Source organism: Mixophyes fleayi, chromosome 3 (assembly GCF_038048845.1).
Source record: "Mixophyes fleayi isolate aMixFle1 chromosome 3, aMixFle1.hap1, whole genome shotgun sequence".
In the NCBI taxonomy this organism is placed as follows: Eukaryota; Metazoa; Chordata; class Amphibia; order Anura; family Limnodynastidae; genus Mixophyes; species Mixophyes fleayi.
This window is the reverse complement of record NC_134404.1, coordinates 291,610,189-291,636,173: the sequence shown is the minus strand read 5'-3', so window position 1 is coordinate 291,636,173 and position 25,985 is coordinate 291,610,189. Positions and strand designations below refer to the sequence as shown.

At 38.1% G+C, this 25,985-nt stretch overlaps 1 protein-coding gene across 1 annotated transcript; it reads left to right on the top strand.

Annotated features, from left to right (window-relative positions):
* The first annotated feature begins 692 nt into the window (after nt 1–692).
* LOC142144675 (cystatin-like) lies at nt 693–10,011 on the top strand. The gene is made up of 3 exons (XM_075203793.1): nt 693–987; nt 6,813–6,920; nt 9,796–10,011. Exons 1-3 carry the CDS (start codon nt 772–774, stop codon nt 9,865–9,867), a joined length of 396 nt encoding a protein of 131 aa, XP_075059894.1. The 5' UTR covers nt 693–771; the 3' UTR covers nt 9,868–10,011.
* The last annotated feature ends 15,974 nt before the right edge of the window (nt 10,012–25,985 follow it).

Below are 25,985 nucleotides of genomic sequence, written 5' to 3'. Positions count from 1 at the left end.
ATTTACCCAGGCTCTGTTTTGTTTTCTGTTTTTCATTTTTTATTTTTTTCTACTCATGCAATGTACTAATTGTTGTTTCTTATCTGTATATCATTGCTATATTTCAAAATAAATAGTTAAAAAAAAAAATCCCTATAATTTCATTAGAACTCTACTTAATGGGATCCAGACTGCATTGGGAAAGTGCCAATGCAGAAAGTCTGTTCTCATGGATAGAGATAAAAAAAATTGATCAAACTGTACATTTGTAATTCATCTGAAACTCCTAAGTTAGGTGTACGTGTTAAATGTCAAAAGAGTAACACGTATCTCAAATGCTAATATTTTTATTGCATAGATTCAACAAACAAGTTTAAGAACTGTTTTCAAAATGGTGAGTGCTGAATGTGATTATCCCCTGCATGTGCCTTAAGATCACATTCAACAATTCCTTAATTCACTGTAGCATAGCTTGGAAACATGCTGTACTTGTGTACATTTGAAAGAAGATGTTTTTTCTATCTCCAACAGAGCCAAACATACAGTTCAATTTAACAAGAAGGATGAAGGTTTCAAACTCTCTGTGGATGTTGTAAATGTTTTCTTAACATTTCTCTGCTGCCATTAGCTGCATGCCAAACATCTGATTCAGCAAAAACTTGGCAAGCACGGGGCCCCAGCAGCTTAAATACTGAAGGCTCAGCTTGTTCTCTGTACATTTAGAGAGGACGAGATAAAGTGCCATCACAGACACAAGACTCAGAAAAAGATCTTAAGAAATAACCTGTAGAGATGGCTATATACTGGAAGGTATGTGTAGTAGTCACATTGGCTATATTTGCACAGGTGTTTGCACAACGAAAAAACATGCCAGGAGGATGGGCAGATGTTGATGAGAATGAAAAAGGACTTCAGATGGCTCTGCAAATTGCCAAAGATGAATACAACAAAGCCAACAGAGAAGAGCACATTACCCAGATCAACAGGTTTTATCAGCTCAGGAGGCAGGTCAGTCCTATTGTTTTTTAATTTGTACAGATAAAAATGAATTACACCTATATCAATCTATCCTATTCTTGACTTTGATTCACCTTTTTGAATAGACTAAAATGTCAGAACAAAAAAACCTTTACATGAAATGTATATGTGTTTGCAGAATGGAGACATATTGGAACTGATTCATTAAGGAAAAGTAAGGGGAAAAATTAGTACGTTTTCTCCTGGACAAAACCATGTTACAATGCGAGGGGTGCAAATTAGTTTATTTTTCACATCAGTTAAATACTGGCTGTTGTTTCATGCAGCACACAAATACTTTATTGCTTATTTGCACACTGAAATTTAAAGTTGATCTAGGACATGCCCTAACCCAACTATAAATCTGCCATCACATTTTAAATTTGCCTCCCCCTCCAATGCAACATGGTTTTGCCCAGGTGCAAAGTTACTCATTTGGTTTGCTTTACTTTTCTTAATGAATCAGGCCCTTTGTATTTTCTGCATGTGACATAAATGAACATTTTGACTTTGAGAATATTTATCATAAGTAATCTGAGCAGCTAGTCAGAAATATAATTAGAGGGAAAGAATTGGTTTTAGCATTGTGTACCAATCAGTCTCAAAAAGTCCATCTTTTGTTGTCTATTGATTGTAAATCCCAAGTATTCTATTAAAAAATAACTTTTATTAATAGTATTTAAAATTATAATATTAAAAACAACAATTTAAGGGGATATTGTGAAGTAAAGTGATATAAAAATCTACTGAGTATACCTATAATCCATCTCTTTGTATAATTCCTAATAAATTGATTTGGACCATCTTGACTGTTGACTCACTTGATTATTTGTAATTATTATATAATATATTATTATAGGTTCTCACGCTTCACACTATTGTGACAATTATAATACAGTTTACACTGTTGTAGCAGCGTAGAGTAAATAGTATTCACAAATTTATGCAATTTTTGTAAGACTCAGTATGTGAATTATAATCTGTCAGAGCAAACTAGGGTTTGAATCAGTACATTCATAATTACATTTCTTATCTCCAATACTAGGTCACAATGTTCTCCCTATTTATATTGTTCCTAATGAATTGGATTTTAAGTTAGTTTCACCTAATTGCTTGTTTAGTTTTGCCTGTTTTTATTTACCTGCTATGTAAATTGTATCTCCCACGGCTCTCACTCTTATAGCAGTAATAGATATTGTCTAAAAATTGACACAGTCTTTTATTATTAGACTAAATATATAATCTATAATATATATAATATAAGCTATAACCAATTTGTACAACATTTAGATCTGAATAAATGTGCTATTAGTTAGAAAGTACTGATTCAAACCCTAGTGCTGCTCTAATAGATTATAATTCACATACTGTGTCTTAGGGGGGGAATTCAATTGGCTGTGTTACTTTAAAAAGTAACGTGGCCTGCGCACTATTACCGTTATTACATTAATAGTGTGCTTAAATACCGTTATTATGGTAGTTGCAATGCTGGGTAAACATTATAATAACGGTAATAGAGTTATCGTGGCGCTATTTCGGGGGGGGGGGAATTGAATTTCCCCTTAGTCTCTATATCTATTCTACACTGTTACAACAGTGAGAACTAACTGTATTATAAATGTCACGATAGTTACAAATAATCAAGTGAGACAACAGTCAAGATTATCCAAATAAATTTATTAGGAATTATACAAATAGAGGGATTAAAAGGTATACTCAGCAGATTTTAATATGACTTTAATTCACAATATCACCTTATTTCACTGCTTTTAATATTATAATTTTAAATACTATTAATAAAAGTTACTTGTAATAGAATAGTTGGGATTTACAATCAATAGTCAGAAGAATGACATTTTAAAACTGCTAGTGCACCATGCTAAAACCAATTCTTTCTCTCTAAACATGTACTCAGTTTAACCTGGTGGGTAGCACCTCAATAATTCAATAAATAATGAATATATATCGGTATCTGCAAAAGCAACAGCAAGGTATTAATAATATACAATTGTATTATTGAGTAACAGTCTCTTAATACAAAACTGGTGCAACAACTCTTTTTATCCAGCTGGTCAGGGACCAAGGAATTCATGTTTTTGGTTGGATAGGTCTTTAAATTCAATAAACTTTTAACATAACTTGCAGCAGCAATGTGAAACGCAGAGCAGTGTATAATGAGTGTACATCTGACTGCAGGGAGGAGTGTGTTTCTTTACGTGGTCAGGGTAGGTATAGCTGGGTGTAAGCAGAGAGGCTTCTACGTTTAACTAAAGTTTACCTAGTAGATTCCCTCCACTCCCTCTATTTGTCTCTCTCTCTTTCACAGCAATTTGTAACAGCTGGCAGCATTATCCCTTTCCAGTGTTTACATTTAAGCTATGTTCTGTTAACTTCAAATTCTATCATTGTAAAGACGTCCGCTTCTGTAAAGAGCGTAAATAAGTAAGATTTAGAGTTTCTTATATTTATAATTTACCCAGTTCATGACAAGCATAATTTGTTTGTTAATGTTCATTAATATAGCTGTTTGCCATACTTGTATCAATCCTTTATATACAGTAAGTTATGGGGGTTTCCTGGAGAGCACTGATCTCTCTGCAGTCATTCTTTTTCTTTTTTTTACAAAGTTGTACACTGTCTAGTTATAGATTTACAGGGTTTCTATGAACATTTGTATATGTTGGCTGAATTGTAGTTGTTCTTTTGATTAATAGTGTTTTCGGGGTCATTTTTAGGCAATTGTCTTCCATGTGAAAGATATAAATATTTTGCCACTCACCTACATTAATTTCTTTGAAGAACATAAACATTGTAATCTTAATTCTGCTACATAATTCTGTTAGCAATAATGGATTCCCATTATTCTCCCCTATAACAAAGATGGTGTATATATTTCTCATAGCACATAAGGGGTTAGATTTATTAAACTGCGGGTTTGAAAAAGTGGAGATGTTGCCTATAGCAACCAATGAGATTCTAGCTGTCATTTATTTAGTGCACTCTTCAAAATGACAGCTAGAATCTGATTGGTTGCTATAGGCAACGTCTCCACTTTTTCAAACCCGCAGTTTAGTAAATATAGCCCAAGAACTTTAAGCACAAGTGGTGTATCTCATCTTCTTATAAAGGGATTGTTTCAGTTTTAATTCTGAATAGCTTTGTCTTAGAGGTAACTTAACCCTGTTAATATATATGAGCAACACAAAAAAATAAAGCCCTATTAGCTCTAAAAATATCAATGAAAAAAGAATTTACACATAGATATCATCATAATCAGTTATTTATATAGCACCAGAGCATTCCATAACGCTATAAATTATATATATGTAATATGAAAAATAATTGGATACATCGGCACTCAATAAACAGCGTCTTTACTGGAAACATATAAAGATTGTTATTTTAATTAACAATTGGGTCTTTTGTAATTAATTATTTTTCTTTTTTTAAAGGGATTTGATTTACAAATAGATTATATAGATATACGAATTGAAATGAAAATATGTTCTTAAAATATATTACATTTGGCAAAACAAATGAACATACTGTGGTTCTTATAAAAGAAGCAATCTGATCAGACGCTCCATTGGGTTTATATGTCGAATATCCATTGTAAATTCTAAAATACTATGACACAAAAAAAAATGCAAAACATACACTTGCGCTCCTCTTCTTGCACATAGGGTTAATAACAGATGAAGTGACCAAACCTGGATCAATCTTCTTTTGACCACTATTCAGGATCAAATGTCCTACAATCCAAACTCACAAAAAAAATGTACATAGTGTAGTACATCACTTTGATTCGAAATTTAAAGCAAAGACCACCACCAGTCCAAATGACAGTCCTTGTATCTCCACCGTGAAAAAGATGTATTCCACCGTTCCACAGTGCTTCCCATGCATTCCAGCCCCTAAGGGTATATGCTTACAAATATTGAAGAGTATAAAGGCGTCTCTCAATGACAACTTCTGTTATATTCTTTTCTCACATCTGCATCCCCCAACTCACCAACCATACAATGGATCATGGAAAATGTAAACAAACCCACAGAGGGAAAAATCTTGTGCATAAAAATAATAAAATAGTACAAAACACATTAAAACACTCAATACAACGAACACATGGTTGGCTCTTACTGCAAAAACTTCATGTGAAAGCCATACAATGTTGTCATTATGTGGGAGATGTAAAGTCAGATGTACGCTTAGCGTACCAGTCACATACACCGCTGATCCAGAGCTGGACGCATCTCCATGGCTCTGCATATAGGAGGAAACAAGCTTGTTTTCTGTGCTCTTTTTTTAAGAGCAAATTACTCCCATTTTGTGTCCAACACTGCATCATCTCCAAAGTGTCAAACTACAGAGGACAACCGCAATGGCTCAAGTAACATGATCGCATCATAATTTAGCACATTCACTATACCCATGCCATTTTTTCTTTATTACTGAATTCAGCCCAAATATACCCCACAAATAATAAGGTCCTCTAAATGTATTATGTGCCAATATTTTATCAATTACAATGGTGATAATGTGTATGCTATACAACACTGTCATGATAACCATGTTCAAATTAACCCACTAGTTTGGTACTATAACCAGGGCTGTAACAAGGGCTGTGCGACAGTGGCGACTGCCCAGGGCGCAACTCTGAAGGGGGGCACAATTTAGGAATATTTTACGTTCATTTGGTTAAATTGAAGGCTAGGGGGGCGGCATTTGTCTTTCTCGCCCCAGGCGCTAGAATTCTAAGTTACGGCTCTGACTATAACCATGTCTAATTTACACTACAACTTGCGTGCAGGTGCACAGATAACAGACAATTATTTAATTAAACACTGTCAGACAATTGGTGTAACTGGTGTGCTTGGCAGGAGTACTGAACCTGTCCTAGAAATTCAGAATTCTAGAATGGGGTTGTAAAGTGAATGCAGCTCCTGCACAGTCAGGTGCAACATTAACTACCTAATAACAGTACCTGCTGTGACCAGTGGTCGAAGTGGAAATTTATAAGTGGCGGTATGGGAAATGTAAGGGGAATGTATGTGAATGGAATTTAATAGTTTTACAATGAAAGCAGTAAGAGGAGTGTCCGTAAGGCATACCACTAAATACACCACCACTTCGACCACTGCCTGTGACTATATAAAATGATAGGGTTATTTTTTTTGCACTCCCAGGGGGGAATTCAATGGACAACGTTGTTCATGAGAATAACGAGGCCCGTGCACTAGTACCGTTATTATAGTAATAGTGCACATTATTGCCGTTAGTACAGTGATTTCAGCACTAATATGTTCTCGCAAATCTGTGAGTCACAAGCAAAATTCACGTTAAAATTACTGTACTAACGGTAATGGTGCACGGGCCGTGTTATTCTCACGAACATCAGGGTCAATTTCATTCCTCCCGCCTAGGGTCTGGTTTAGAGTTAGGAGTAAATCCAGATAAAATATGCATCTTTGCACTTTGGCAGCACCATGTTGGCTGCAGGGGGAGCAAATTTAAAATGTGAGGACAGACAGAGTTGAGAGCTCAATTCTAAATCACAGAGTTAAAAGAAAGCCTAAATTAATAGTACCCAGTGTTTGTGTGCTAAATGCAAAATCAGGCAGAACTTTCCCTGCTTGCAAAATAATTGCATTTGAACCCCTTGTATCGTAACATTGTTTGCACCTATTATCTGGTTTTGCTCCTAACTGTAAACTATGCCTTGGTAGTATTTTCCATTAGAAGTATGTAATTTGTGTTCTATTTTGTATACTGATTATTTAAATAATATTTTGTATGGTTTTATTGAAATGCACTAGGTGGTGGCTGGTATGAAATATTCAATAGATGTTGAAGCATCTCTCAGCTCTTGCATTGACCAATCTTATTATGATGCAGAATGCCCAAATCAGAAAAGCTCATCAAAGGTGAGATTTTGCTACAAAAATAAAATGATATAAATGTGAATGCAAATGTACTAGTAATATTATCATAAGCAAGGCATGGCGGAAATAAGAAAAGGAGAAAAGGGAAGAGAAAAGACAAGTTGCTCAATCAATTTATAACAATGGAAAGATGTGAATAAGGAAAAGTCCAACTCAATACATGAACCAAATCCACTACAATCATCTACCAGACTGCAAAGAAAAATCTAATTCTAGACCTAAGAAAATGGAACAGCAGAGAATTTCTAATATATGATTAAGTCATTCACCACTTATAAGGTGCTTGTGACTATGACAGTACCAATACTGGCACTAACCACTCAATGTATGTGTGTCTAAATAATTGTGTGATAATATATCCTATAATTTCTAGCTATGGCATAAAATAAATAAAACATATAGTAACAAAAACCAGCTCATGTAAAACACATTCAATGAAAACACCTAAACACAAAGGGCATGAGTCATTAAAGAGCATATCCCACGAATGTGTGCGTATCATTAGTACAAAATACACTGAGCATGCTCAGAACTGGACGATACACAGTAGAACACAGCTATGTCCAAGTCATCTTCGATCCCAAAGGCACTTACTACAGTCTACGATATAGGGCAGTGAACTGGGTGAGGAATGGGTGGATTCACCTAGGCAATATACAGTAAGGGCATTTCCCTGCAGCTACATCCAAGTTAAACTAAGACGCACACAGAAGTGTGCTGATTTCATGTTGTATCTCTCTCTCCAACTGGGGGGTAGTTTAAGTTCTGAATACTAGTGCTGATGGCTGAGTATATACGAGTTTGCAATTGGGAGCAACTGTAAAAATATATTTTATGTGAAGTAGACATTAAGGACTGCCTAATAAATGTTTTTCACAGGAAATAACTATTTAATAAAACAATTTTTGAAAAAAAAATTCCATGTATAATTATAAATTACCTTATTATTGACAGGTAACAATAATTGATTAATATTTATTTTCTGTGCATCCTTTTGAGATTTTATATTCCACATAGGTATTGTATGTATCCTGCTGCGTCTGGTGTAGTAGAGCAGAGTAGAGCAGAGTTAAATTACAACGGTAGTCAACACCATACGTAGCTTAGATGCGTCAGTATGCGTGCCTTAACCCGACTCAATGTGAATGAATCTCACAAGAGATAGCTAGAAATTATAAGATATATTAGCACACAATTGTTTACACACACATACATTGAGTGATTATTGATGTTTTCTTTTTTCCACTACCCTTTTGTATATTGATCTTGGCATTGTCCTTTTATTTAGCTGCTTACACTCATATATAGATAGATAGATAGATCAGCGCCGGACTTTCTTTTTGTTTCATTTAGCACCAATATTGGGTAACATATACATTCAGAAACTCAGAGCAAAACTTGTGAGACTGCATATTCTAGACAGGTAACGCATACCCTAAGCCACCCCAAGTCAGCTCCATGCCTCAGAAAGATGCTACCCCCAATATAATTTAAAAAGCCAAGGCAAAAGGCAATTTAATCAATCAATTTTTAACTTGAAAAATGTCCGAAAAAGGGGAGGGCAATTTAATATAGTAATGTAGCCAAATTCTGTAAGGAGAAACTACTAAAATATCATTGTATGGTACAAATTAACAATATCTAACCATGTCGTGATTGGTGGCGGATTGTACCAAACTAATATTAGTATTTTTATATTGTTTGTTAATTTGTCCTTTTGTACTTTTAGACAACCAGTTCAAGCACAGAAAATTTACATTTTATTGTCTATTATACATTACCAAATGTGTCAATATTGAATTATTTTATAGCCTACAAAAAAGGTTTTACTATAGTGCCCCTCCCTTTAGCTGGAGCCCTGCGGGGTTTCTAAATGTAACCATGTTTTTCTGGGGTTCTTCTTATAGCACTGGACAAAAACTGAGGGGGTTTAGCTGGAGGACTATTTAAAAGCAGTAACTTCTTGATTGGTCTTTCCTATCACATCCGCCTCCTACACAAGGGGTCACCTCAGATTCTAATAGATCCCCCCTATTTTAAGCACTGATCCAATCAAACAATAAAACATGCTGCTATTAGATCCAGTTCAGCAAAAGTCAATTGCATTACACAGAAACTCCAGCCAGACACATTGCACAGATATTGCAATGTCAGCCTCATAGTATAGAGATCTCATTGTACAGTGCTCATTATTAGCCACAATGGACTAAAACCCAATGTCCCCTGCATCCTGGGCCAATGGAAGCTCTGTGGGAGCTCTAGGAGGCACCCATCACCCATTAGAGGCAGCATCTCTCCCTTGGACTTGGTACCCCCCCTGCTGCTTTCCACCTTAGCAGTCGGAAGGAAGGAGCATATTCTGCTTCTTAGACTTAGTGTGGCGCTGGGCTGTGACATCATAAACAAGTGCCATATTCCCTGCCCATCACAGTCATGGAAGAGCAGCAGCCAGCATCTTAACAGGGCACTACAGTGGTGGTAGTTCCTTCACTGACCGTGTGCTTACACAGTATATTATACAGTATATTAGATGATAATAGATGATAACCCTATGCCGTACATCATATCGCAGTGTCATATTGGTGACTGACAGTTCCAGTCACTTAACTACTTTGGGCAGAAACTGTCAATCATTGTGGTTCAACATACAAAGAGCAGTCATTAGAAGGAATAACACCTGCTTTACCTAGAAAAGTGTTACAGCCAATTAAGTATTTTTAAATAGAATGTTTCTTATATTTAATATGAACATTTTGTAAAAATGTATTTATAATTGTCTTGCCTTAGAGCCGACCCTAACACAGAGCTTCTTAAAAATCAAAATGTTGATACCCATGTTTTTATGTGTTTTTTACAGAGATGCAGATTTACTGTTTTGATTGTTCCATGGAGAAATCAAAATGAGCTGAAGAGCAGTTATTGCAGCTGATCCGGGAACACATTGGAAGACGGACCCATGTTAATGTTTGTTAACCTCTCAGGATATCTAAAACTTATGTAATGATGCTTTTAGAATCTTACCCTAGGCCACAGTTATTCTGAGAATTAAAAATGCACCAACTCTTCTTGTGTATTACATGTGTTTGTGGGTTAATTAACTACATATTTAGTTTTATAATTGGTATTATTAGTATTATTTAAATGTGTATTACTAATGTTACTGGTTAGAACAGGATTTCCAGCTGTAGTAGAACTGTCATCATCATCATCATCATCATTTATTTATATAGCGCCAGCAAATTCCGTAGCACTTTACAATTGGGGACAAACACAGTAATAAACACTACTGAGTAATACAGAAAGAGAGGTAAGAAGGCCCTGCTCGCAAGCTTACAATCTATGGAGCAATGGGAGTTGGATACGTGAGGTTAAATCTATATATTGTATATTGGTCGGGCCATATTGCAAAGGTAAAAAGTAATTTGTATGCTATATGATCCAGTCACACAGCAATGTTGGTCTGGTGTCAGAGGGATGCTGTCTTGTGTGAATTGTGTAAAGGGTGGTAATAGGGCAGTGTCGGACTGGGGCATGAAGGGCCCACAGGGGGAAAACAATAGTAGAAGCCCAACAGAGGGGGTGTGGCCAGTCACTAGAAAGGCGTACCCAAACCACTAGAGGGGCTGGGGTAAGCCCATGAAGGACACCTAGCACCATTGTGTAGTATATAAAGAATGCAATGTGTATATAAAGAGAACACAGTCTTGGCTTTATTAGATTAGGCAGAACAGTTACCAAAATTCGGGATTGTCCCACTAAATTCAGAACATTTTACAGACTGTCCTGCTCTCTTCTATTTGTTCTTGTCACTTTCACCACCTGTGGCTGCTGGTTTCTTTAGTTACGGCTTGTCTGGATCCTGGAATGTCGGGGGCCCTATTTGGGAAAAAAAATGGGTATATTTAGAAAATTCCAACCAGCCCCAGCCTTAAGTCAATAGCACCCACAATTAATAATTTGGCCTTCTTCCAGCCCCAACATTAAAGTAATAGTATTCCCATTTAATAAATAGATCTATATCCCTCCAATCAACCCCAACATTAAAGTAATAGTATTACCATTTAATAAATCATGGTGGCTAAGTGGTTAGCACTTCTGCCTTACAGCACTGGGGCCATGAATTCAATTCCCAACCATGGCCATATCTGTGAGGAGTTTGTATGTTCTCCCCGTGTTTGCGTGGGTTTCCTCTGGGTGCTCCGGTTTCCTCCCTCACTCCAAAAACATAATGGTAGGTTAATTGGCTGCTAACAAATTGACCCTAGCCTGTGTGTGTGTGTGTGTGTGTGTGTGTCTGTGTGTGTGTGTGTGTGTTAGGGAATTTAGACTGTAAGCCCCAATGGGACAGGGACTGATGCGAGTGAGTTCTCTGTACAGCGCTGCGGAATTAGTGGTGCTATATAAATAAATGGTGATGATGAAATGGTGATAAATAAATAAACCTCCCTTCAGTAATAAATTAATAGTATTTACATTTAATAAATATACCTATTTCCCGCACCAGTCACTACCATTAAATTATTCATATTCACATTTAATAAATAGGCCTCATTGTTCCCAAACTCACCACCACATTCAATTAATAGCCCCCAAACCACCCCATCTTAAATTACTAGACCACACTATTAAATTAAATTGCTCCACCATCACCCCACAATTAAAAAAGCACCCATTAATTAACCAGCACCTACCTCACACACATACACTACATTGCCACAAGCTCCCTGTGCCATCACACACACACACAAACTACATTGCCTAAAGCCCGCTGTGCCATCACACACCCACATTACATTGCCACTAGCCCCCTGTGCCATCACACACATTACATTTCCACAAGTTCCTTGTGCCATCACACACATTACTGTGCCCCTTCAGCACCACACTGTGCCCCCTTATGATCACTCTGTACCCTCCATGCTGCTTTTACTCACCCCTTCACCTGGCCCTCCTTCATCACCATGTGCCATGCTGCCGTTGCTCCCCACTTCCTCACTCTGTGCCATGCTGCTCCCTCCCCCTTCCTCACTCTGTGCCATGTGGCTCCCCCTTCATCACTCTGTGCCATCCTGCTCCCCCCCTTAATCACTCTGTTCCATCCTGCTCCCCCCCTCCATCACTCTGTGCCATCCTACCCCCCCTTCCTCACTCTGTTCCATCCTGCTCCCCCCTTCATCACTCTGTATCATTATGCTCGCAGCCCCCTTCGTCAGTGTGTCATCCTGCTCCCCCCTTTAATCACTCTGTGTCATCCTGATCCACCCCTTTCATCACTCTGTGTCATCCTGATCCACCCCTTTCATCACTCTGTGTCATCCTGCTCCACCCCTTTCATCACTCTGTGTCATCCTGCTCCCCTCTTTCATCACTCTTTGTCATCCTGCTCCCCCCTTCCTCACTCTTTTCCATCCTGCTCCTCCCTTCATCACTCTGTGTCATTATGCTCGCACCCCCATTCGTCAGTGTGTGTCATCCTGCTCCTCCCCTTCATCACTCTGTGTCATCCTGCTCCTCCCTTTCATCACTCTGTGCCGTTTCTGCCCTACCCCCCTGCCTCTGTTCCTTTACTTACCTTCCTAATGGCTTCTTTCTTCTCTTCTTGCCTTCTGCCTTCTTGCTGTCTCCTCTCTGCACCGCTCCTCACTGAATGTCGGATGTGATAATGTCACACCCGGCATTCAGTGCAAATGGAGCAGGGAGGAGGGGTGCGATCACATATTTTTTTAAAAGTACCCAGCTCCGCCCCACCAATGGAGAGGGCAGACCCATCAGGCGGCAGGGCCCACTGGAGAATACCTAGATCCCCGGCAGGCCAGTCTGACCCTGTAATAGGGTATCCTTGTGAAGTTAAAAGGGTGGTTGAGGAATATTATAAGCTATAATATTATAACTTATAAACTGTTCCAGCATTTTTTGCAAGTCAGAAGGTATTGTACCTTGGATATTATTTTCACAACAGCTGGAAAATCACAGATTGCTTACGTCTGGGTTTGAATAAAGTTGAAAAGAATGGACACATACCTCAGCAAAATTAGTCTCCTATCAAAATAGCTAAAACACTAATGAAAGAACAATGAATGCCTGCATTTACTCCCTCTCACTACTCCCTTCCCGATTCGCTTTAAATCTATTTCAATAAACAGAAATTAAAAAACGAACTTTTAATTAAAATACATATAAATCTGAAGTAAGATTTAATCAAACAATTGATTGCATCTAGTAACTTAAACATATGAGTCAACTTTTCATGTTGCTTTATATACAATGTAACAACATTGTTACAGCACAGCTCAGTGGGGAAATACAAACACTGCTTACAATACAGGAATTAAAAATGGAGATAAAAACTTGGAGCCCCGCATACAAAAGATAACACTCTTTGCCAAAATGCAAATATTAATCAATGGACCATTCACATCTTATAATATAGAATGTAGTGAAATGAATCGTCCGTAATTCACTAATGTTTAGACAAATGTGGGCCAGGTATGGACTTTGCTAAAATAGAAATACAAAATCATGTGACCAAAGATGAAAAATAGTCAGATCTCCGGCCATACTTTACTGCTGGCTACCTCAGTGTGATATGAAATAGCTCAGTAAATATAGATTAAAATCTGTCCAACCACAAATTGCAATCTTTCCATCAATTCTATGTGGGTTGCAAAGATAGATACCAAGAAAGGAAACGTTCAATAAAATCATCTGGCTAATTCAAAAGAACCATAATCTAAATGGCGTCTAACGCAAATTTACAAAATTAGGTCACTCTTAAAATGTCCAGAAGATAATATACTTGGCAAGAATGCTAACAATCAGTGAAATAGTCTAGAGACAAATGTTGGACATTTCTCCTAAGGAGGGAAAATATAAATGTAGGAGAAGACCATGAGACCATGATACACATAATAATGCTTACATTGTACTTTATGTTTCTGCAAGTTTCTGCTCCTCTCCAGCCAGTACATCATTTAGTTAATTTAGCAATGGAAGAAAATAATTTTATAGTCATAAGTCTAATAGTCAGCCTTATGACTTTTATATATATTATATAACTCATGAGTTACGAGTTAGCATACACAAGGGCATTCTGGACTGGGGGGCAGCTATCCCCCAGGCCGTTCCCGTAGTAGGCTACCCTGGACTGGGTTACTGGGCCATCTGCATTTTTTTCCTTTAAAATGTTTCTAATAGTCTTGCCCCCTGGGCTAAAATTTGCCAGCCCCCCCCCTGAGCAAACATCATAAGGGTTATAGGTTAGCATATATTACGAGAGCCCAGGTTAAGCATACATCCTAGCACTCAAGAGTCTCAAAGATGTTTGATTTTCTGATTGTGTTTTAATCTCTTAAAACAATGTAAAGTTTAGTGCTTAGCCTTACCAGTATTTAATACATACATTGCCAGGTAGCTATATGAACTTTCTGCAACTCCCACAACATACAGTATATGAATACTATAATATGGCATATACAATACTTGTATCAATATCTAATAGTATGCATAAAGTCTTGACTGCATTGTCAGTGGATAATTTTATCGTCTATGTAAACTTGGCTACTTCTTTAGAGGTAAATATCACTGAAAATTGAAAGTCAGTTTTCTTCAAAGAGACAGGGGGCTAGATTTACTAAGCTGCGGGTTTGAAAAAGTGGGGATGTTGCCTATAGCAACCAATCAGATTCTAGCTTTCATTTATTTACCTTCTACAAAATGAAAGCTAGAATCTGATTGGTTGCTATAGGCAACATCCCCACTTTTTCAAACCCGCAGCTTAGTGAATCTAGCCCAGGATGCTGTCAAAGCCCTTCCTCTGTAGATATACTATTCCTATTCGGGGTACTGTAAACAGGCAAGGAGATCATTGCTGTACCGTTACAAGCATCAGGGGATGCTCTGGATTTGGAGAAAAACTGGATGCCTGGTAAGTTTTATGGTTTAGCCTAATCATCTCCACCTAGAACTGAATTTCAAAAACAGGTAATTATCGTTTAACTCTTGGTTCTCCCACCTTGTGTCACCTCTCACAACCTTCATACTGAAATCTCTTCATGTTGTTTCAGATGCTCTCTGACACCATGGCTGCAAATTCTACCCAGCAGCAAACATAACTTACAATACCCATCTGACTTATAGCTGTAAAACGTAAAAGTTTGGTTAAACTAATACCTCACTGTGCTACCCCTATATAGTTTATTCTTATATAACTAGTTTTGTTCAAGTATGTCTACATTATGTATATGGATCACTTACTAAAATTACTATAGTCTGAAACACATGTATACTTATGTATACCGCCCAACATTGAGATATGCAGAATTAGTATAAAATAAACCTCACCCCAGAGCTGCTTAAATCTACCAAAAATGTCCACTTTGAGGTGTGGCCTGGGTCATTTTCATGCAAGCCCCACTCCTTTTGAGGTCTGCAATTTGGGACTGTCCATCCAAAATCGAGACAGTTGAGAAATATGTTTATTTAATGTATGTGTTTGTCACTAGCATATTTTAAAATCTGAATAATTATTCTTGAAACTATGAGCAGTATAGACATTGCAGCTGCCCTTGGTCCTGATTGCAGCTAAAAGTTCCATGCACCTGAAAATTTCTGCTGAATGATCTACATTAAACAACATGCTCGTAAATAGTTACATGTGAGTTTTAATTCAGCGTAATTGGAATTGTATAGTGTGGTGTGGTATTATGGTAATGGCAATCAAAGGGACTGATTTTGAGTCAGGTGCAAATTTTGCCTGGGTGTGGAAATTACTGCTGAGCAAACCTGATTGCAGAGGCAGCACGGTGGCTTAGTAGTTAGCACTTCTGCCTCCCAGCACTAGGGTCATGAATTTGATTCCTGACCATGGCCTTATCTGTGTGGAGTTTGCAGGTTCTACCTATGTTTCTATGGATTTCCTCCGGATGCTCCAGTTTCCTCCCACATTCCAAAAACACTTACTAGTAGTTCAATTGGCTGATATTAAACTGACCTTAGGCTCTCTCAGTGTGTGTGTATGTTATGGAATTTGGACTGTAAACTCCAATGGGGCAGGGACTGATGTGAGTGAGTTCTCTGTACAGCGCTGCGGCATTAGTGGTGCTATATAAATAGATGATGATGATGATTGCATTGAAAACATATTTTGCATGCATGGCAAATACTGCATGTTCTCTCATGGTACACACACATACTGGCCACCTGTATTTTTATACTGCATTTTGGAATTAGGCTCATACACACCCCCATCAGTATTCATAATCAGGAGGCGCATTTTACATCCCTCCCCCTGCAGCAGAAAATATTTTTTTTTTTTAGTAGTTTTCAAACTGCAAGATTTACTAGAGCCAAAACCACTGAAAAACGCTGGGAAATAGCCGCTTTACAAAGCACCACATTACACATTGCTGTACCAATGTTTTTCATGAAAAGAATAAAAAGCACTAAATCTATCAAGGTGAGTTTTGTCAAACTGACAAAATTGCAGAAAATCCCGCTGGTAAAAGGAGGTGGATGTGAGAGGCAAGATCACTCAAACCGCATGCTGATTAGCACTAGGCTGTTACACAATGTGGGGTACAAAAGTATGCTTCCCATCTGGTTTCACCATGTGGTTTCTCTTAAACTGCATTTAATTTGGGGGTTTTGAAACCGCCACATGGGGAAGCATATTTAACAATGATCTCGGTGGTACACACACTACTGCAATCCTCTTCTCGATATTGCTATCTCAGGATGGCGATATCACAGGACATTGAAATAATCAAATGATTTATTTATTTATTTATTTAAATAAAGCCTTCTAAAAACAAAAACAAAAAACAACTGATTTTGATTTTGAATATTTTTTATTTATTTATATATTTTTTAGCATTTTTATTTTATTTCAATTGTTTTAATAAGTAGAACTGGAAGCCCAAGTCATGGCTTCCAGCTTCACTGTGCCAGTGACAAGCTGCGACACACATGCGCAGATGCACCAAGACTGGCCGGTAGCAGAAAGACTTCTCTGTCAGCCAGTATCACCATTTAGTGTTTACTCAGTAGAGTGGGTTCAAAAGATTTCCTCTGGAGTTTTCTATAAAATTGTTTTCCTGTTCAATCACAGGAAACAGTCATTTCCCAAACTGTACACCTGAACAGGGAACCATAATAAATTATTACACAAATCAACACAGTACAATAGCAATTATTAGAATTCTTTCTCTAGCTCCAACATATTATGCAGGACTTTATAGAGAACTTGTAATCATTCACACCAGTCCCTGTTGCAATGAAACTTACAGTCTAAATTCTTTACCTCTGTGCGGCCCATATGAGAAAAAAATGTCAAAAACTGCTATGGAGCATTGTGTAAGTTTTTTTTTAAAACTACAGGAAATGTTTTTAATTTTTATATTATCCTTTATTTCAACACAGATTCATTTTTTTAGATGACAGTTATGAAAGTGGTAGCTTTGTTGCATAAAGTGACTTTGTTGCAAAAGCTTAACACTTACACTACAAACTGCTTTATAAAAAAATAATATACTACAAGCTCAAAAGACCTGGGTATGAAAAACGGAGATGTGAAAAACATTGGTTTAAGTGAAACATTATCAGACTGTTTCCATGACCCTAACAGAGAGTGGAATTCAATTCAATGATGGAGCCTTGAGTAATGTGCACCTGCATGTACTTATGGGTACTACGGAAAGTAAAAGATTGCTGATCTTTGCTTATGCCTCTGTGTGGTACGAGCAAAATTAACCTTGCTTTAGTGCCCTAACATCACGTGGACTCTCATCATTTGAGGCTTTGACGTGACTTCACTAGTAATTGAATTTCCCGGGGAGTTTTACATATCAACTCTATGCATGTTGCATCGACAATATCACATATCTCACACAAGACACTGCAAAAAGTTTAATTCATGCATTCATCATCTCCCACATTGACTATTGCAATTTTCTCATTAGTGGTCTTCCCTGAATCAGACTCTCGCCCCTACGATGTACTTTGCATGCAGTGGCTAGATGAACTTGACTTGCAAATCGTTCTTCCTCTTCTGAGACACCCTGCCAGTCTCCGCATTGGTTACCCATTTTTTTTTTTATCAAATCCAATATAAAATACTTTTACTAACATACAAGGCCATCAGCAAAACTGCACTTAAATACATCTCGTCACTTGTCTCAAAATATCTCCCAACTCGACGCATCCATTCTGCACAAGATCTGCATCTCTCTGCCACTCTCATTACATCCTCCCATTCCTGGTTACAGCACTGTTTTCAGGCTGGACCTACTTTGTAGAATACCCTCCCTTGCACAATAAGACATTTCTCTTGTCTTCAAAACTTCAAGTGTTCTCTGAATACTTACCTTTTCAGGCAAGCATATAATATTCCTCAACCACCCCTTAACCTCACTAGGTTACCCTGTTACCACCCTTTCTTTACACAGTTTACATAAGACAACAGGGGCGTTTTACCTCTCTGTCTGTATTACCCAATTTAATTTTATTACTGTATTTGTTCCCAATTGTAAAGCACTACTAAATTTTCTGGTGCTATATAAATAAATGATGATGATGACGACGATGATGATCCACACATTTGCAACATACTAACACAGTGGTTCCCAAACTTTTGCAGTTCGCGGCACCCTTAGAGTCTCTATAATTTTTTCAAGGCACCCCTCCAAAATAATTACTGAGCAGTCCTGTTTTAAAAGTAGTTAGGTCAAAAAATTATAATAAGTATTTAGGTCAGGACAGAAATACTTATTTAGTTGTATGCAAAAATGCCCCCTCTGCATTCAGACACTCTGCCCCCTCTGCATCCAGACACTCTGCCCCCTCTGCATCCAAACACTCTGCCCCCTCTGCCCCCAGACACTCTGCCCCCTCTGCATCCAGACACTCTGCCCCTTCTGCATCTAGTTCCTCTGCCTTCTCTCACGCTGCCCCCTCTGCCCTCTCTCACGCTGCCCCCTCTGCCCTCTCTCACGCTGCCCCCTCTGCCCTCTCACGCTGCAACCTCTCACGCTGTTCCCCTCCTCTGCCCTCTCTCACGCTGTCCCCCTCCTCTGTACTCCATCACGCTGTCCCCACTCCTCTGCCCTCTGTCATGCTGTCCCCCTCCTCTGTCATGCTGTCCCCCTCCTCTGTACTCCGTCACGCTGTCCCCACTCCTCTGCCCTCTGTCATGCTGTCCCCCTCCTCTGTCATGCTGTCCCCCTCCTCTGCCTTCTCTCACACTGTTCCCCTCAGCTGTCACGCTGTGCTCCTCCACTGCCCCTCTCACGCTGTCCTCCTCCTCTGTCACGCTGTCCCCCTCCACTGCCCCTCTCACGCTGTCCCCCTCCTCTGCCCTCTCTCACACTTTCCCCCTCCTCTCTCACGCTGTCCCGCTCCTCTGCCCTCTGTCACACTACCTCTCACTCTGCCCCCTCTGCCGCGTGCCAGCCATAGAGAAAACAAACAGCTTGTCACTGGATATTTAGTGACAAGCTGCGTGAGAGAGGAGGATGCTGTGTCCCGGCGCCGCGGATTGGTAAGTTTTTGTATTATTTGTTTTTTCTTTGGCTGGCCCGCGGCACTCCTGTGACAGCGCCGCAGCACACCTGGGAGCCGTGGCGCACACTTTGGGAACCGCCGTACTAACATATCAAGTCTGCAGCACTGTCAGTCACTGTCTTCCAGTTTAAGGAAAAAAACCTACCTTCCACCATCATATCCTGCTGCAAAGGTGAGAACGTAAGCACAATGGATATAAATTAGTTAACTATAAATATTCTGATTATATAATGTACAATATTCATATCAGTAATTTTCTGCTTTTCGCATATATTAATGCCATATACTGATTTTACATCCTTTTTAAGTGATGATTTAATCATTATTTTTTGAGGTAATATTATTTTACAGCAGGGATTTATGAAAGCCTTTTAATTGTATTTTATATACAATGGTTGACTTTTTGGCTCTTTTAGCCTACCTCAGCCCTACTTTAGTGGTTGCTCTGCAGCCCAGTTAAACAAGTTATATATATATATATATATATGTTTCTGTACAAAATATTATACAAATGCCATTAAATCTTGGATATCCAGTCAGAGAACTTAGGAAAAACGAACATGAGGGTCAAGTATGCCTCTTGCTGATAGAGGAGCAGCATTTCAAAGGTGTTTCAGAATTTTGCTCTATAGTGGCCATTTACCATGAAACTTTCTAATACAATATTGCCATCTACTGACGGTACTCATTAAGTTGTATTTTAAATACATGAATGCTTGGGACTTGGAGTGTTGTTTTGGGGTTTAATCATAATTTGGTGCACTAAACCTAAAATGTACTAAAATTCATTTAATATATATGGCCCATGTCTTTCAACACTGCACTTGACATTTGCCTCCTCATTATCTTGTCTAGCATTAAAAGTCACTTACAAAAGTGCAAAACATGTGCCTTCCTCAGATGTTATGCTGTTTGCACCCCTATATATGTGACTGCTCCTGTTTTTACTGGGAAGTGCATGGACTTGCAGAGGTCAGGATAGCGGCATCTGGGAGGATGTATATAGAAACCAATCAGTCACAACATTAAAACCAGTGACAAGTTAAGTGAAAAATATTGATTATCTCTCTACAATGGCACCTGTAAAGAGATGCATTATGCAGCCAATGAACAGTCATTTCTTGAAGTTGATGTGTTGGAAGCAGGAAAGTATGGGCAAGCGTAAGAATCTGAGCGACTTTGACAAGAGTCAAATTGTGATGGCTAGACGAGTGGGTTGGAGCATCTCCAAAATGGCAGGTCTTGTGGAGTGATCCCGGTATGCAGTGGTTAGTACGGTGAACCAGTGACAGGATCAAGGGAGCCCAAGGCTTACTGATGCGTGTGAGGAGTGAAGGCTCGTCCCGTCCAATCCCACAGAAGAGCTGCTGTAGCACAAATTGTTGAAAAAGTTACTACTGGTTATGAGAGAAAGGTGTCAGAACACACAGTACATTGCAGCGTGCTGCGTATGGGGCTGTGTAGAGTGCCCATGCTGACCACTGTCCACCCCTGAAAGTGCCTACAATGGTCATGTGAGTACCAGAACTAGCCCATTGAGCAATGAAAGAAAGTGGCCTGATCTGATTAATCACGTTTTCTTTTACATTAAGTGGATGGCCTTGTGTGTGTGCCGACCATTCAATTCATGGGGGAGTGTCCCAGAGAATAACAGAGATACATCTTATTCTATACTTTCAGACACCATAGGACACATTCAGAGATCTTGAGGATTCCATGCCTTGATGGGACAGAGCTGTTTTAGCGACGCAAGGGGGATATACACAATATTAGGCAGGTAGTTTTAATGTTGTGACTGCCTCACATTTAGACTTACTCCAGTGCTTGACTAAATGTTCACTTTTTGCACTTATTGAATCCCCCTTGAGTGTGATTTTATTCTGCTTTCATTGACAATAGTAGGAGCTAGCAATGATATTTGTGGCTTTCTTGACATTTTCCAGTGGCATTATTACAAATATTAAATGATGATGACGGAGAACTTCTGCCTTCCCCAAAAACCCTCATTTGCCCTGTATTTAAGCATCCTTAATAAATTATGTATAATTCAAGCTCTATATGTCATTTAATTCCTATACCAGTTTAGCTTTGTGTAAAATGACTACAGTGCACCCTTACGCATTCAATACTAATTCAAATATAAAAGGAAACAGTGTAGCTCAGTGGGGCATTTCAGGTTGCATTTGTGTCTATAATAATGAACATGAAATCTTTATATAATATAAATATGAAATGTTTGTTCAAAATTCTCTTAAAATAATAATGATACATTATTTATTAAAGATACCTGGGGGTAAATGTATCAAGCTGAGAGTTTTCCGGCGGGTTTGAAAAACCAATCAGATTCTAGCTATCATTTATTTAGTACATTCTACAAAATGACAGCTAGAATCTGATTGGTTGCTATAGGCAACATCTCCACTTTTCAAACCTGCCGGAAAACTCTCAGCTTGATACATTTACCCACTGATCTGTAACACTAGTGAAATATTGAAAAGAAATTGGTGATAAAGTGATGAAATTTGCAATAGAAAATGTGGATTAAAAACAGCATATCATACTGCAATGCTGTGTGTTGCCTTTATTTCTTATTTATATATTATCTTGATTCCAAGTATGTTAATATGTTAATATCTGTTAATATTTAAATTATAAGTCTCCCTTAGATATTTTGAGCTTTGTTTCAATTATATTTTTATATGGTGCTAGTCTGTGATGTACTCTCTATTTCTACCAGTTTAACAATCCACTCTAATAGGACCAGAATTCAACCATAGTTCTAGTACTTAACTATTTCCAAGTACTAATAATTGAGAATATATCTATAGATTAATGATTCATGTCTCTGAATATCAGTAGGTCTTTTAGTTTCCACAGTTCGTTAGTTAATATGAGGGCTCACAAATCATTAGGTCTTCAGTTAATATTGTCTCTTCATTTCTGATGTGCTAACTTGTGAAGCACTTTCTGGGCAATAGTTTATGTCACCGATAATTACAGTTCACAGGGCTGAGAATTATCCAGTCATTTAACTGCTATGGATAGATTGCTTAACCTTCAGCCACATCCAACCATAATATTTCTATTTTGACCCTCCTGCAGATTAATGACCGATTCTAACATGTTACCCAGTACTATATATTGAGGGTGATATTAATAAAATACATAAAATGACATAAAACAGAAGTTAAAGATGGCCTTGCCCAAATGAGTTTATAAGAGGTGTGATACATAAAGTAGCAGAATAACATTCGTAGCTGTTCAGTGTGCAGAGTGTGTGGCACAGTTAAGCTGCATGCAGTTGGATAATGAGGGTGATCACAGAAACAAGTTTCTGCCCTCTCTAAACCAATGATTATAAATGTGTGCATGCTGCTGTGAACAGGCAAACAAACATGAAGATGATGCTGGTCCGACAGATTTAAATATTTTAAATACATGTAATACAAGGCACTGTTGGTGAATTCCTTGAAAAACCTATACTAAAAAAACCTATACTAAAAATTATACTAAGTAGAAAGCCAGAGCCGTAACTTAGAATGCTAGCGCCTGGGGCGAGAAAGACAAATGCCGCCCCCTTAGCACTCAATTTGAACCAAATGAACGTAAAATATTCCTCAATTACGCCCCCCTTCAACGTTGCGTCCTGGGCAATCGCCCGTGTCGCACAGCCCTAGTTACGGCCCCGTAGAAAGCCTTTTATTGTCTAGCAACTGACTTACAGTATTTCAGATCACTTGGAAGATTTCTAGCTCAAATATTCATGTTTCTAGCTGTACACTTTATTGTTTCTTTATTGTGTCTGTAGATCTGACTGATCCTAATGGTTTACTGTAGATGGCAGCATCATCCCACAGTTTTAAATAGCTACATTACATCAGCTACATCACATATCTATTCTTTAAATGATAAGTAATTAGGATATTATTTTTATTAGCTATGAGCATACTGTTGAATTATCTGTACCCCTTTATTATTAGTGGTATTTTTTTTTTAGTTTTTTTCAGATGCATTAGGCTCACAGGTTTTAACTTTTTGTTTCTTACTCCACCAAAGAGATTTTTTTTAATTACCCCTAATACTCCTCTGGTGGCTATACTTATACTAATATAAGGTGTCCGCATTCCATTCTTTCTTCTTCAGGTGTACTGTTCCAAAACATTGCTGGTTGTGTGAAATTATTTTATGTCAATGTACTATCCAAAGAAAACCAAACAAAAACAATATGTACTCCAAAAATTAGGGATGTAAACAAGATGGACCTGAGTCATTAAGGAAAGTAAAGAAAAAAAAAAGGAAAAACCTGGGCAAGACCATGTTGCATTGGAGGGGGGGGTAACTTTAAAACGTGGGGAGAGATTTACAGTTGGGTTAGGACAAGTCTTAGATCAACTTTGCATTTCGGTGTAAAAATAAAGCTATCAAGTATTTGTGTGCTACATGACAAAAAAAACAGTATTTAGCTTACATGCAAAATAACAAACTAATTTGCACCCCTTGCATTGTAACATGGTTTATCCAGGATAAACCTTACATTTTTTTGCTTTATTCTACTTAATGACTCAGGCTTCATGTTGGTAATTTATTTAAAACTTACTGTGAAGGAGATTCAAACTGTATAACAGTCAGGGGCGCACGGAGGATTTGTCAGGGGGGTTTCCTCCGCCCCCGTAAAAAAAATAATTCTAGAAACCTGCCGCGCATGCGCGGCAGCGCCGTTTCGACTGCACTGTAGTATACAGCAGCCGCGGCGCTGTCAAGGAAGCGTCCGTGGCGGTGCTGTATACAATACAGCACCGCCGCGGACGCTTCTTAGACAGCGCCGCGGCTGCTGTATACTACAGTAGAGCACTTGTAGGGCACTTTTTAGCGGAGGGGGGGGGGTTCTGGAGACCCAGAAACCCCCCCTGCGTGCGCCACTGACAGTGTTGCTATAAATATTATTTCTATTATTTTGCATTTATTTAGCATCAATATATTATGCAGTGCTTTACAGAGAATGTTTAATAATTCCCTGCAGTCCCTGGCCATATACACTGTTATATTGCAACTGAGATTCACCAAACAACCCAATATCCCCAAATATATCCATCATGCACTATAGTAATCAAATCAAAATGTATCTCTCTTACCATAGTTTCTATTCTATCTTTCTATCTATAGGCACTAATCAGCCACTGGTTCTCCAAGTTCTCTGCTGTGTGCATGATTTTTGCCTTCACCAGTGCTCCTCTTGTGGTAATTGGTTAATTTTATTAACTCCTTTGTTTTATTTACCCCTTGTCTATGCAACATGATAATGTGCTGTGCAAAAGTGCTTAAACATTTGTTTGTCGATTCCTGGTTTCTGACCTTGACAAATAACAACCTGCCTTGACAACAGCCTATTTGAGATAATGCTTCATTGCTTTGCTTTGTCTTGCATTTCAGCTTGTCTTGTGCTTTGGTGCTTTACTTGTTTGTTAAACAGCAGCTTCCAGGTAATGTTTATATTGGCTCCTGTGGTTCTCCTGCAGTGGAGTCCAAGTTCAATTGTTGTGTCCTCTGATGATTAGGCCATTAGACTATACCCCAGAAAAAGTCAGTGATAATTACCAGGGGTCGTACAAGGGAAAAATATTTTTTTCTGTGCCAAATACAACACTACAAATACTGTCTTAACCGTAATAAAACAATTGCAGTGTGGCATTTTGCACAAAAACTTGTATCAAAGAGATTTTTTTTTTATGAAGATGTGATTTGTAGTTTGATGTAGACTGAGTAAAAATTGGAAAATGGGTGATGGTGGTCAGTCCCTATGCAGTTTGAGATAATGATCTTCAATGTTCTTTCTGGGTTGGTGCATAGCCTTCGACTTTCCTATTGGTGCTGATGTTTATCTCTCAATTTAGAACAATCTCCTAGGCTAGCCACTCATATTAAAGTAGATAAACAGTGGCCAGATGCATTTTGGTAACTCAATAGAAAAGACTTAAATTGATACCCAAGACCTTATTTTTAGTGTAAGTTTGACCAAAGCTATGGAAAATATCCAAAACAAACTTTGGGATAAGGTATTCAACTTTGAACAGCAGTTGTTTCTGATACAAGTTTTTCTATACTCACCATGTTAATAGCTGATTTGTTTTGTGAACTACCCTTTTGTATCTTTTTTTACTAAGTTTTTGTTTTTGTACTTTCATATGTTGTCTCATTTATCTTTGTTCTGAATGCACCTTAAATATATAATGCTATCATTTGAGGAAATGATTTTACAGAGTTTTATCTTATGAAGAATAAAAATTCCAAATAAGAAAAAGAAATGGGAAAAGTGGGTACATGAGAGCTGCTATGGGGTCTAAGGAGAGTGAAATTATTAAGGAATCCCTATGTAAGCAAAAACATACTATTATAAAATGCTGAAAGGAATTATAGCAATAATTGGGATCACATAATTAATGATAATTATAAGGTAAGAATACATGAAACAAAAACATGTGAATTGCAAAAATG

What these genes read in the sequence shown, in the direction of transcription:
- LOC142144675 (XM_075203793.1), top strand. Translation starts at nt 772, where the DNA reads ATGGCTATATACTGGAAGGTATGTGTAGTAGTCACATTGGCTATATTT. An exon ending in TTTATCAGCTCAGGAGGCAG is followed by an intron (nt 988 to 6,812) that starts GTCAGTCCTATT and finishes GAAATGCACTAG; the next exon opens with GTGGTGGCTGGTATGAAATA. An exon ending in ATCAGAAAAGCTCATCAAAG is followed by an intron (nt 6,921 to 9,795) that starts GTGAGATTTTGC and finishes TGTTTTTTACAG; the next exon opens with AGATGCAGATTTACTGTTTT.